This window comes from Dreissena polymorpha, chromosome 6, assembly GCF_020536995.1.
Source record: "Dreissena polymorpha isolate Duluth1 chromosome 6, UMN_Dpol_1.0, whole genome shotgun sequence".
NCBI lineage: Eukaryota > Metazoa > Mollusca > Bivalvia > Myida > Dreissenidae > Dreissena > Dreissena polymorpha.
Genome location: NC_068360.1, coordinates 116514493 through 116528823, shown reverse-complemented (window position 1 = coordinate 116528823; position 14331 = coordinate 116514493). Strand labels below are relative to the sequence as shown.

The 14331-nt window shown below is 32.9% G+C and overlaps 3 protein-coding genes across 3 annotated transcripts in view; 2 read left to right on the top strand and 1 right to left on the bottom strand.

Moving 5' to 3' along the window:
• LOC127834484 (uncharacterized) overlaps positions 1–14331 on the top strand; it is a 125303-nt gene that overhangs the window by 49229 nt on the left and 61743 nt on the right. The gene's annotated exons all lie outside the window — the stretch shown is intronic.
• Positions 2351–3361, top strand: LOC127836027 (FMRFamide receptor-like). Its single transcript, XM_052362445.1, has one exon. The coding sequence runs from the start codon at positions 2351–2353 to the stop codon at positions 3359–3361; it is 1011 nt and encodes a 336-aa protein (XP_052218405.1).
• On the bottom strand, positions 7904–13945 carry LOC127834483 (uncharacterized). The gene is made up of 4 exons (XM_052360348.1): positions 12567–13945; positions 10883–11106; positions 10454–10670; positions 7904–10343 (listed from the first exon to the last, which is right to left on the bottom strand). Exons 1-4 carry the CDS (start codon positions 12931–12933, stop codon positions 9667–9669), a joined length of 1485 nt encoding a protein of 494 aa, XP_052216308.1. The 5' UTR covers positions 12934–13945; the 3' UTR covers positions 7904–9666.

Sequence of the window (14331 nt, the reverse complement as noted above, 5' to 3'; positions counted from 1 at the left end):
TTTTATAACAGTTCTGCACATTTCATAACCAAACTTTATCTTATGAGCGAAATGTTGACACGGCGTATATTTTCATCATGAACTTATGTAACAGCTGTATTAAAATTGCTTCAATGGGCAGCAAATTAAACGTCGAGATATTGAAAATTAACTAAAAGGTTTCTAGATCAATTCAATAATCTGTATCAACTACGATGTTCTTTGTCTTTATGTGATGTTGATTTAAAATTACGTGGTCATTATCAGCTGAACCTTTTTCTTCCAGCTTTTAAGGCTTTCCTGAAAATCGCCGATACTCCGATAATGCCAACATAATCAGTGTGGTGATATCCCAACTCTAATTTCGTTGGTTGGATGATTGGAATCTAACATTATTTTGTTTTAAATATCCAATAGAAAAATATCGAAATAAATAGAAAGGGGAATATGTCTTAATTTTGAAGAAAATTAATATATGAATAGATGACGTTCCGGAAAAAGATTGCCATTATGTTTTAAAGCTACTTTAATAACAAATGCGTGTATATGTTTATATTAACATTCCAATAGCGACTATGTTGACATCAGAAGACGATATAAGCTTAATGAGAATGGTGTGTTTAATGCATGCGATGTTCAAAATGTTTAATTATTTATATTTCTTGATTTTAATTTAAAACTTATACATGTTTAGTTCAACCTATAATTCTCATGTATTCAACACAATTGTAGTGCATATTTATTTTTGGCAGTATAACAATATATGTAAAGCAGCCTCGTGTATGTATTGTGTTTAACCTGTGTTTGTTATGTATGAATAAACCATTCTAATTGTTTCATCATGTTTCATTTCACCGATAAATCAAATTAAAGATAGTTCCGTTTGTGTACGGTCATATGAGTATAATGTCTGGACGTACTTATATTATATACATCGTACTTGAACATATGATTCAAGACATTTAAACTTAGAATGTTTTTTTATAAGAGCGAATTGAATATTCCGAGGACAGCCCACCTATCTTTGTATTATTCAGCATCGTTTGTACTCAATCATGGTATAATTGTGACGGCTCGTAAACCGAGTAGAACTCCAAGGAAACAATATAATCAAATCAACAGGTAATGCCAGACGGTTATCTATTTCAAAACTTAATAGGTATTTGATATACACCATGATATATGAATGAATTCATTGTATACAAGTATTTGATTTAATAGGTACATTTTTTAATAGTTTTAGTATTCAGCCTTAATAAAATGGATATGCTATATACATAGTTAAATGAAATCAACTACAATATTATTGAATTGTAACGGTATTTTTTAAATTGCACTTAGTCCGGTTATTGTATGTATTAATATAATAATTTATATCAATTTGCCGAATTGTGGAATTGCAATGGAAACATATATCGCAAAAACAACCATATACTTGTCATGATATATTACTGATCATAGTTGCGACCCAAACTTGTATGTGTTCGTATTGTTAGGAAATACTAATCATCATATACATTATTTGCACAGAATCACGTACGATTGCTATGGAGAAATATATCGATAAAACAACCATATAATTTCTATAATACATTGACAATATTACTGAACACAACTGCTTCGTTTTGTTGGGAGATAATCATCATACACAAAAGATGCTTTTTTTTGTAAAATAGAAACTTCATCAACTCTCAGAGGATATGTACTCTTTTGTATCGTAATAGCATTTGCTAGTGGGCATATTACTTGAAAAGGCCAGCAGGGCTCTTTTTCATAGAATCCGCCTGATGTAAGTTCATGATATTGAGAAATACATAATACTTATTAATCCTCAAATGTTATGACAAAGGCACACTATATTCATGTATTTGTCAAAAGAAATATAGAATTCCCAGATGAAACAGTTGTTGAGATCAGTTACAGGCTGAGACTGTTATAGTGTGTATTTGATACTGTTGTTGAATACAAAATTTCTCAAACAATATCAGATATTTCCGTTGATGACAGAGAGTTATTAAATCAGATGGAGACAGATCAAAGACGTGCATTAAAGTTTCATATTCAATAAACATAATATCAAGTTTGATTACAAACGTCTGTTATTATTCCTACTTGCTTCAAAGTGAATGAGATCCGCAAATGATATTAACTTGAATTACGATGATAAAAGGTTAGTATGGAACGCAACCAGTAACACAATAACATACATCATTAGGATTATAATCATTATTCATCGAACATATTTAAAGGAAATATACAATGAGTTTAAAACAATTCTTCACAACAGCATAGGAACAAATATATCTAAGTTTAAAACGACTTTATGGACTTACGTTAATTATTTAGAGTACGCAAACTTTAATTTTCGAAAATGCCTAACCACACGGATAGCGACTATTATAAACAGATACGTATTTACAAGGCGGGTGTCCTCATCTGGAAGGTAGTGCCACCTGGACTCATCTTGCTGGGCACCATCGGGAACTTTCTCTCAATACTGGTCCTCACTCGGCGCTCCATCCGGGTCTCCACTACGGCGCTTTTTTTAACGGTTCTAGCGTGCTCGGACTTGTTGGTTCTGTATTCGGGCCTTCTGCGACAGTGGTTGATATATCTTCTTAAGACTGATATTCGACATATAAGTGAGGCGGGATGTAAAATTCACGTGTGGTTGGTGTATAGTTCTTTGGATTTTTCCGCCTGGATTCTTATCATTCTGACATTGGAACGAGTTATTTGCTCTTGGCTACCACATCGCGCTAAGACAGTGTGTACAAAAAATACTGCAGTTGCAATTCTGATAGTAGTAGGTATGTTCATATTAGTTAAAAATTCGCATTTTTTATACGGTATGGTGTTTAAAATTACAAACGAAACAAACACAAAACCAAATGAACAGAAGTGCATTGCAATCGATCAAAACTACACGTATTTTGAGGAAAAAGTCCAGCCGTGGATTGACATATGCGTTTACTGCATTGTCCCATTTGCGATTATTCTAATAGGAAACGTGTTAATATTGTTCAAAGTAGTACAGAGTCAGAAGAAATCCAGACGACGGTTGCACCTTCGCAGTCAGCAACAAGGTATTCGCCATGTTCAAAAGTCGTCCAAAACAGCAATTCTGTTTACGCTAAGCATTGTTTTTCTCGTGACCACTTCTCCAGCAAGTATATATCTCATCGGTGAAACATACTGGAGACAGGACGCAGATGATGCTAGTAAGGCGAAACTAGATTTCTGGTGGGCAGTTGTCAGTATGCTTATGTACACCAAAAACTCCGTGAATTTCTTACTGTACTGTCTCAATGGAACCAAATTCAGAAAGGAATTGTTTCGGTTGATAAACTGGAAAAAAAGGTTCCCGACTGAACAATGTTAACATGCCACAAAACAACTAAACAAAGGATAGATCTGACAATACGTCACGAATCCCGACCTCAAGCTCTAGTAATTCGCCAAGCTTCCAAAATGGAATTTCCGGAAATATAACACATAACGAACTGTGTAACAACAAGAATACTAATGCAAAGTATCTGCATCCAAATACGGTATTTAAACTACACGATACGAATGCTGGTCCAATGACCGCTACTACGTACATGTAGCATATTTCATCTGACGTTAAAGTGTTACATGTATAACTATTAACGAGTTTATGTAGATGTATGACGACTATCTTTGTTGGAACGACATTCCGGTAAATGTGCTTATTTATCATTTTTTTATATTATAACAACATGAAAGATATAATAGTATTTTTTAGTTACACACGTTGGTATGGAAGTACATATATGCAAGTACCATACCGTCATTTAGATAACTAAAATCCATCATTCTTGTATTCAAAATATACTTAAACTTAACAAGTCCCAATACCAGATAATTCGTGCTAGTATATAGTTCACGAATGTATCGAACATTATGAGAACTATTTAAGTTTACTTTAGGCGAAAGCAGATATGCACGTTTCAATAAAAAAACTTTGCTATGTTCTGACATCTTACTAATTTTTGCTAATATCCTCGGTTTTTTGTTCATTTAAAGCGAGATTATCCTATTTTTGTATATGTGTTATATTGTAATACATTGATAAAATAAGTTACAATAACACAAAATAGGCAAGAAAAAGTATACATTGAAGACGAATTTCATAAAATGCAGCAACAACAAATTAGCGCCACGAGCCAATTGTGACGAAGATATTTCGTACATATTTTCCTACAATAACCGAATCATTCGTCTTTTATTTTATTGTTCGTGTGTCGTATGAATACATATCGCTGCAGGAATTTAAAATGAACCGTTAAACTAAATTTAGATTCACATCGTACATGCATGATTTACATGCTGGCAAATTCAACTTTACAGACAATTTCGATTTCAGAATTAAATATCTGGCTTATTTCGCATTTTTTAAACATTTTGTTCTTGACTTTTATTTTATATTGAAATATATGATTAATAATTTTGTTTAAAATTTTTATATAAATTAATAAAAATTTATATTTTTCTTTGTAATTTATATTGTGCAGTCAAAAGACGTAAAAATGTAGTTAACATATAATTTCCAATGTTTTGATAAAGGCATTATGCCGAAACGTCAATTAAAGGAGTATAATCAGAGAGTTATAATAAATATTTGACAAAATCGTAAAATCTCGCTTTAAGATCACAAAAATTCACAAAACATTTTATATAAATTAATAAATATTTGACAAAATCGTATAATCTCGCTTTAAAATCACAAAATTCACAAAAAATCATTTCAGGCTAGAGATTTTTGTTTTAGCTTGAAAGCAATTTTGAAATAAAGATATTAATAAAACAAACACTAAAGTTTTAAACTAAACCAGAAACTTTGTTATGAAAAAGTTTACCTATGCCTGAAATCTTACTGAGTTTCGCTAACAAATATTTCCGGACCAACTTTAGTAAAAATCACAAACTTTATTTCGGCTATAGAGTTTGCATTACCTTTAAAAAATACTTCAATAAAAATAAATATATTAATAACTCAATCGTACATGTTTAGAGAAACAAAGATATGTACTATTCAATAAAATGTCGGTCCTGAATCCTGTATACATTTTCTTAATGAGTATGTTAGGAATTATATTTTTTTTAAAGTATTTTAAGAAATCCTAGTGTTTTAAAAAAGGCATATATCTGATTCTGTATTAAAAGTGTGTACCTCTGCCATAATTCTTTCAAAATTTCGCTAATAAATATCTTTGGAACTATTTACGCTAAAATTCCCAAAGTTAACTTCAGACTTTAGATGCTGACATAACCTTTAACATTATATTCGAATAATTGCATTAAATAAAATAATTGTGTTTTAAGCAAAGACAGATCTGAAAATAGTACTTAGAAAAATGACTCAGCTATTTTGGCATTAAACATTACGTGTTGTCACTGAATATTTTTGAAAATGTTATTGTTTAACAATGCGAACTTAAATTAATTAATGGTTCGAATGTTTGTTTATTGTAAGATCTTTGAACGCTGTAGTCTACCAGATTCTTCAGAACCGTAATGGCAGCGTGTCACGTGATAGCCAATATGGCGGCGGTCATTTGATCGATTCTGGGATTGTCTATATGTGAACACAAAATAGCCATGTATGATGAAATGAATTGAAAAAAAATCTGTTTAATATGGCTAACAATGTGCCAGATTTGGCATCATCCATCCACAAATATAATAAAAACTAAATTGCATTTAACTATGTGATAAACGGTTTGTGAATTTTTTAAATGATTTATTTTAGTGTTGTGTCTGTGTTTTGTGGTTATTTGTGATTTCATTTGACTTTTATTATAATTAGTGTCATGTTAAAAGTGTAACGCATGTTACACGTATAAAGATATATGTGCGGTTCTACTGGCCATATATCAAGTCTTGGCATGTTTGCACTGTATTGGCGGTAAATCGGAACAAGAAATGGTGTTAAGCGATTACTTTGTGATACCTTCTTGTCACATTCATCAATTACTGACAACGTGTTGAACTTTATTATTGGTTGTCTTTTGCACCCGCTAGCGGAAATGTGTTTAGTTTAGTTATTGGGTTGTTCTATCGATATATAATGGAGATGGAGATGATTGCGTAAACATAATCATTCGAAAATACCAACTGTTGTATGAGTGCATTACCGTATTATCTTTAATATCTTCATTCATATTAAAGAGATAAGTGTGGTAAGTTTTTTGTGTGAATAAAATGTATGTAACAAACGCGCACACACACCTTTGCTCCCAATTAAAAGAGCCATTAAAATTAAAAGAAGCAATACATACATTTTTCCTTCCCATGAATGTATCTCCACTCTATCGATACAAAACACGACATGAATGTAAGAATAATAAGACTTATATAAGAGATATACCACAAAAACATGACAATGTAATGCTAATACTTCTCAAAATGCTACATTACAGCAATATTTTAATCGTTGAAAAGCGTACGATTTTTCAAAAAGAATTATTATGTTTTAAATAATATATGCAATACACACATTGACATAAGTCTCCGATCTAATAAACACAACTGTATACGTTTATTATTAACTGTATTTCCGGTAATAATATAGTTGCTACACATACCCTACAGTAATTAATACGCGATGCGTGTAAATGAAACAACTACAATAGTTCATGTCTTAATATTAAAAAATAGCGTTAAAATTCTGCAAACTAAGATTTAAAATCATGTTCATCCGTAACCTGAAGATTTATTTTAAAGATCAGCAGAGCAAAGTTTCCAGCTGCCTGGTTTCTGGTTTATTTTGGTATCTGTTAGTGTAATGTCTACATGCAAGTTTAATTTGATGTTATAGCTTTAAAAAAAGGGAAATAACTTTGTTTTCTCACATATATGATTTCGATATAAAATCGAATTGTTGCCATATTTTAACAAAATGATGTATGTATGGTTTACTAAGATATTATATATATGTAACTGTGTAACTGAAACTGATTCAACCTGTAAACGATTCATGCTCTCTTGATTAATAAACGGTTGATATATGTAAATTTGATTAGCTCACATATAAATCCGATGTTTTTGTCAATCAACTAAAAATTAACGAGATATGTCTATAAAAAACATCGACGCAATAGTAATACTGTTATCATGTTCGTCTTAAATATACAACAATGCATATAACTATACATTTACCAGCATTGTCTTTTTGATAACATTATTTTTGTATACAGCTATTACCTATGCTGTTTATTCTCAAATGTATAGTGTTATTACAACAACGTAAGATTGTTGCTTAGATTATATAACATTTATACTAAAACAACGGCGTAAACGCTGTTTATGCTACCCTAATAGATTTCTTTAAATGGGATGATAGTCTGATTAGAGCTAATTGTTTACTTTATGTTAACATTTAATTCTAAGAAAACAGTTGATTTCATAAACACATTTCGGTCGACTATTGTGTAAATTAAGGCAATCAACGAGACTATACATTTGGTTTGGCCAGCATTCCTCATTGCCAGAGTTAGGTATCGGAATACATACGGAATATTACGCTAGTCAATTGTTCCAAGAGTTTGTATCACTCGAGTGGCTTGTGTGATGACGTATCACACGAGAGGCGGAGCCTCGAGTGTGATGCGAAATAGCACAAGCCACGAGAGTGATACAAACGCTTGGAACAATTGACTAGCGTAATATTCCTTTTATTATATACAATAACTCACGAAAACAGTTAACAAATGTATGTTTTACTTTAACAAAACTGACAAAACAATGACTAAAACGGTACGCCATAGTTTATTTAAGACGCGTATGAATACAGTTAATGTAAATTAACGTGTAAACATTCGAACCGGGAAAACACAGGTATCCGACACGCTTACCTTAATGCCATCGTTAATCCAATTTTTATAACATATGAAGTTGACAACTTTAATCCGATGTTTATAACAAAAACGTTTAAACGATATGCACTTCCACTTCTATCTTCCATGTCTTTATCGAAACTTAGTTTAAACAACACTATTTTATTGTATTCCTATCGAAATATAAATTTATGCATGATAAACTTACACGCCAAAATACGTTTTTAACACGTAATTTACTGTTAAAAAACACCACGTCCGACATGTTATTGCAGATTTTAGATACAACTATTGTGTTTTGTCACAGAAATGACGTCACACGATGTACTACGTAATATATTTTGTAATATAAAATATTTCTATTTTCGGTGCGTGTAATGTGACGTCATTAAATGGGTCGAAGTAGTCCGGCTAGTATGGTAATACGGAATTGGAAACAGCGAGTACCGTAATACGGGATTTTTATTTCAACGATTGATACAACCTATATTTTGTTAAAAGCATTAAACAGGTATATTATAAAAATGTATATATTGTACATTGGTGGATTTCTAATTTTCTTAGTAGATTACCAAAATCGTATGGCTCTTTCTTAGCATAAACTTAATTGTGGACAATACTACATCAGTGGTACACATTGACCATACATACCCTTTGCCTTTACATATACACATAAAACGGGATTAATGATTATATAGCGAACGAGGACGAAAGAACACGTTCATTTTTAACAATAAATTTACAAGTAACAATCGATGAAGTCTATGTTTAGTCATGATAACATTGAGGGTTTAAGATTACAATTTGTTAATAAAGCGAATCAAACATGTAGGCTATTGAATTATAGCTATAACTTATGTACACACACTGAAGATCAAGCTATTTTGTTTATCTGGACGCCGCTTTGTAAATTCCACGCGCTCAACACAACAAATTGAAGTGCTTTAAATGAAACCCTCAAACTATAAAAATGTGTGTGTTATTAAACGTTAATACAACATCACGAACGTATACATAGGCCATTTATCTGAACATATTTGGATAGTGTTACGTCCGCATAGCATGTGTGCATGTTAAGTTAGTGGCGTTGATAGACTGACATGTTTGCACTCGTACACTTTTCATAAGATGTTACATGTGCATACATATTGCAATATTCACATTTTTGAAAGGAAACATTAACGCTCTTCTAATAAACGAAGACATTATAATTTGTTTACCTGTTTATAATGCATTATTACAACTATTGCCGAATAAAAAACTTTACATTTAATATGATAAATAAGCAATATATACACAACTAAAGCAAGTATATACGAGGTACATTTTACCTTTTTTCGTAATCTGAATCCAACATACGAAAGTTTGCGAGAAACGTGTTATAACATACATTTATGACTACTCTTGTTATGACACCATCAATAAAACTACTTTTTACCTGAATGATTGTTATGATGACAAGAAGTACAACAGGAACTTGTGTCGAATACACAAATATGCATAGTTTGATTGGATTTTTCCCAACAATGTATATGTATTGTGTACATGTATTGGGTACGTGAAGTTGTTTTCTACTGTAAAGCATACAATCTTGTGCAATTGAATGACACTGTACTTTCGATCATTGAGTTTTACTACTTTTTCAGAACTTTTATACTAGTTTAGAATCATTAGCGTTTGATTTATTTTGAAAACAATATCGTATTCACTTGCATTATTTTTATTCTAAATTACGATATGTTCTAGTTACCAAGAACAGGTAATGTACGATAATTGGGACTGTATGGTATCAAGTGTCTCTAAATTATCGTCAGACACCATGACAACATTACTCGGCTCCTGAGCGATAGCTTGAAGTCCGTCTATGTTTGAGCCATATCCATCGCCTACAGAAAACACGTAAACACCTGTATCTCGAGTAATGGCTTCGACCATTTTTCCGGACGGCATCTACATGGTCAAATCGACCAGACGTGAATACAATTAATACGTTTCTTGCTTTCGGATCCGTGTTCATAAAGTTTGTGAGAATAACTTCATTTATAGCTGTCGAGATATCTCGGGACATGTTCGCTGCGCAGGTAGTTGAAAAGCAGGTGTGTCTATACTGGCGAATACCTCGCACATAACTAAGCAATTGGACCATGTTCAGGCTATTTATAAAAGGCAAATAGTTATTATTAATACCGTCAACATGTAAAACGCCAACACGCTGACCGTTGACTTTTCCATAGGACGCCAAATGTTGCAATATGTATGCGACACCATTCAATGCTGAATGGAACTCAGTAGATGTCATTGCTGAGGATGGAAGATCATCAATCAATGCTATGATATCTGTACGACTTTGTGTGCTACATTTTCCACATGAAGCGTCAATAAGTCGCTCAATTAAAGTATGTAGCGAGTCAAAATTCTTCACCGTGAATACATAGGACATAGTAAACTCGTCAGGCGAAGATGCAATTATCTGAAGTTCTTTTTGTGAAACCATTTGACCGATACCTGTTGAGACAATATATATAATTTTAAATCCAAAAAAGAGTGTTTTTTTAATGAAAATTGAAATAATTTTACACAGAAACAATATTTGTTTAATTTGTTGCATGACTTACCTATGGCAACAACCGTTGAAACACGCTCAAGACTCGAAGCTTCTGCCGCTGTGGATTTCCGATCGTTTGACATTCCGTCCGTCAGAACAAATGTGAACTTCTCAATAGTGAGACCAACAAGCCGGTTTCCCCGTGATTGAAGCATGCTACGGGCCATAGCCAGCCCTTTGTCCGTAAATGTTGCGCCAGGTCGAAATCGTATACTACGTATTTTACTCTGCAATTTAGAAGCACAATATGGGTTTACATTATAGAAATATAAAACAATCACTAAACGCAAAATGCCCTGATCACATATTACGCCAAACGCGGGAAGTTGTCAAGACAGTTTTGCATAAAAAAATATTTTAAAATAATAAACTCAAAACACATAACAAGGAGAGCAACATGTATGCACGCGATATTTTGTAATCTAAATAAAACTATTGCCTTTATCTCATCTTTCGTCAGCCGATCGTCAATTTCTATCTCTATTTTAACGTCCGTCGAGAAGGTTAGTACTGCAATTTGAAAGGCAGTACTATTGATGGTAAATTCATCGACGAAGCGTTCCACAAACTCTAGCTGCTTCTTAAACTGTTTTTCAGTCTGACTGACAGAGGAATCAAGCACAAATACGACGTCTGCTGAAACAGCTTCGCAAATGTCAACACCTGTAACATGTGATGAGAGTCCCGATTGATGTAAATGATTTTTATTAGGGATGGCAAACCTAAGCAAATCCGTAATCGGTTAACCTGTTTCGATATTCGAGCGGTTAACCGGTTAACCGAATGTCGTATTGACACATAAATGAAAAACAAAACTTCCGAAAAACGTATACGTTTATAAACAATTACATGTATATGCAAATATACTCTGTCTTGTTGATTGTCTTGTAACCTAATAACTGAAACCATGTTATCAATTAAATACTGTTTCTTTACAAATTGTGTTGGTCCTTTAAATTGGGAATATACATTTGGAATCCAATACTTAATCATTTCTGAAAGTCATTTCCGACATCGTTTACATGCTTGTTGGTGAACTGTGTTGTTTTTCCGTTGTAATATTACCTTCATGGCATTTACACATAATTATTGTTCTACACCTTGACCAATGAAAGCTAGTGCAGAATTCGAATTATGTTGTGTTTTATTAACACTCATTATCCTTTAAGAATTACGTGCATTAACAGTTTGCTGATAAATAACAATGGTCAATTAGCGTAAATATATTTTGCAATGGGCATTGTGGTTTCCTAACCTCTGTTGTTAAGGCCTGTTTATACTCAATGTCTTTATTAGGGTGTTTATGTTTGCAATAGTTGTTAAAACAACAGTGATCGGGTTTAATCACAGTGTCCAGCTTGATTGATTTTATCAAGCAATGGTAGTCACCACAATGGCACAATAAAACCCGTTCATTAATCCGCTGCACCCCAATAGTTTACAACTCGAATCGCTTTTGATCCGCATGGGGAATCACGGGGTGGTAATTGCAGATAATTTGCGATCAGATAAGCGGATAAGCAAATACAGTGAAATGAAGTAAAACAAAACTAACGATTTGAGCATTTATTGCGTTCAACCAAAAATTGTTTTTTTTGAAGAGTAACCGAATATCAATATTGTAACTGGTTAACCTCCTAAAGAAACGGATAACCGGTTAACCGAAGAACCGTTGACATCCCTAATTTTTATAACAGTATAGACAATCTTAACAATACACATAAAGACTATAAGACAATTTCTCGATTTGGTGTTCGTAATTATTTATCATCATGTGTCCATTGCAATTTAATCGTTATGATAATTTGTGTCAACGTGCAATGTATACATTTGATAGTTGTTTAGTACTTTTTAACAAACTGCTGGTAGGGTTAAATGAATCCAGTTGCCTTTTCGTACGAAGTTGTTCTGCAAAGGTGTATACTTAATTAGATTCCAGAGTAAGATTAAACACACGTGGAATATATTTAAGACACATTTTTAACAATATTGTCATTACAATTAAATGGCCTTGCTCAAACCAATTACTATATGTATTCAACGGTTACATTCCTTAGAAAGTCTGTGTTTACATACATAAATATAGCCAAATGTATCTCATACTTGAAACATCGTTCACTTACGCGTTTCGCAACAAAGGCCAAAATATCGCTTAGTACATTGACATCCTTCTGGAAGCATATTTCCACCATTGTGGCAAACTGGTTTACATTCGTCACTTTCCGAGAACATTCCGTGCTCCTCAGGACCAAGTCCGCAGTATTGCAAACATTGATATCTATTTTCATGCTCCTCGAGGCAGCAAAGTCTACGTCTTCTGTCGCGGGACAAGTGTGCAAACCCACACTGGCATTCATTTGTCCAGGCCTCCCATTGCGTCCATTCGCAAAGACTGTCACATGCAATTCTATTTGCATGTGCACAATTCAACACAACCGCAAACAATACACACGTCACCACAATACAAGTTATTCTGTTTGTGTCCAACATGTTGTTATCACATCAAGTAGCAGACGAAATATCAGCTAATTATCATTACATTTAAAGATGTTTTTTGTTACATGCATGTACCTTACTTGAAGCCAAGTACACTTTCACGAGTGAACCACACCAACACTAAAGATCCATACTTAAAATGTTCGTCTATCACTTTGAAATTCCTCACAATGAAGTCATACATGATATAATTTTACACGAACAAAATTGTTCATTAATCAACATTAAGTCTATGTGTACGTTTAAACAAAGAAGCCAACATGCGCCGTTGCACTTAAGTTGGTGTTCTTTAAGTCAGACCTTGAAAATCCCCTTGTCAGTTATTGTTTATTGACGAAATATTGTGCTTTTGTTTACATATTTGTCCCTATTATATTTCTTCCTTTTGATGTCAATTTGCGCACACCAAATTGTAAAATTAATATATTGAAATTAAACCAGCATTAACGAAATAAAACAGACTACCACTATGTAGCTACTTTATAACTCACGCTAATAAGTTATAAATAAAAAATTGTCATTCATATAGCAATAAAGAATAACCACTTACATACTTATTACTTCCGGTTTTACAGCGGGGAATTTATGACAACTTGTAAAGCATTACTTCACGTTTGGGTCTGACAATTATCGATTCACAAATGTGAATGTGTAATAACGAAGTATAAATTAGCTTAAACATGCTTATGTTCTGCACCAATAATAAAGATATGCAAACAAATGATTTAGCGTAATACTATTTTCAAATCACAGAGAATCGTTGTATAAGATATAACCATCTACAGTGCAAGGATTTATACGAACATGGGCACTTGTTTCGGGTAAATCCTCCACATCTGAGTGAAAATGGACAGTTATGTTTCCGTTTATAAGTTGTTTGTATCTCTCAATCCAGGAATATGATTCCGATTGCATAACGGGTGCACCGTGAACGTGCATTCATGCTTACTCATACGCTTGCCTTAAATAAGGTGGTTTATTCTCAAGCGAATAAACATAGTCTACTGCCATAGTGTCAAGTATTTGCGCAATCTTCATAACTTGTTTATAAGTGTGATAAAACGCGAAAATGTTTGCATCACATATTATTACTTGAATTTTCCGTAACACATAACCTATTTCCGAACCTGTACTTTTTGTTGGACTGTATAGTATGTGTTATTTAAACAACACCAGATCTTATATGAGATCCGATAAGTACAATTGATAAACTGGGTTATTAACAAAATATTCACACCGAAATCATTCTTGTTAATGTCATTGCTATCGTTAATTGGGTTATTTAATTTCTTTGAAGAAGAAATCAACATTCTGTGTGTACGCTCATTGCCTGTCTATTAACTAATATATGCGATTGTATACTAGGTGTTCTGATACCGCATCACGACTTTA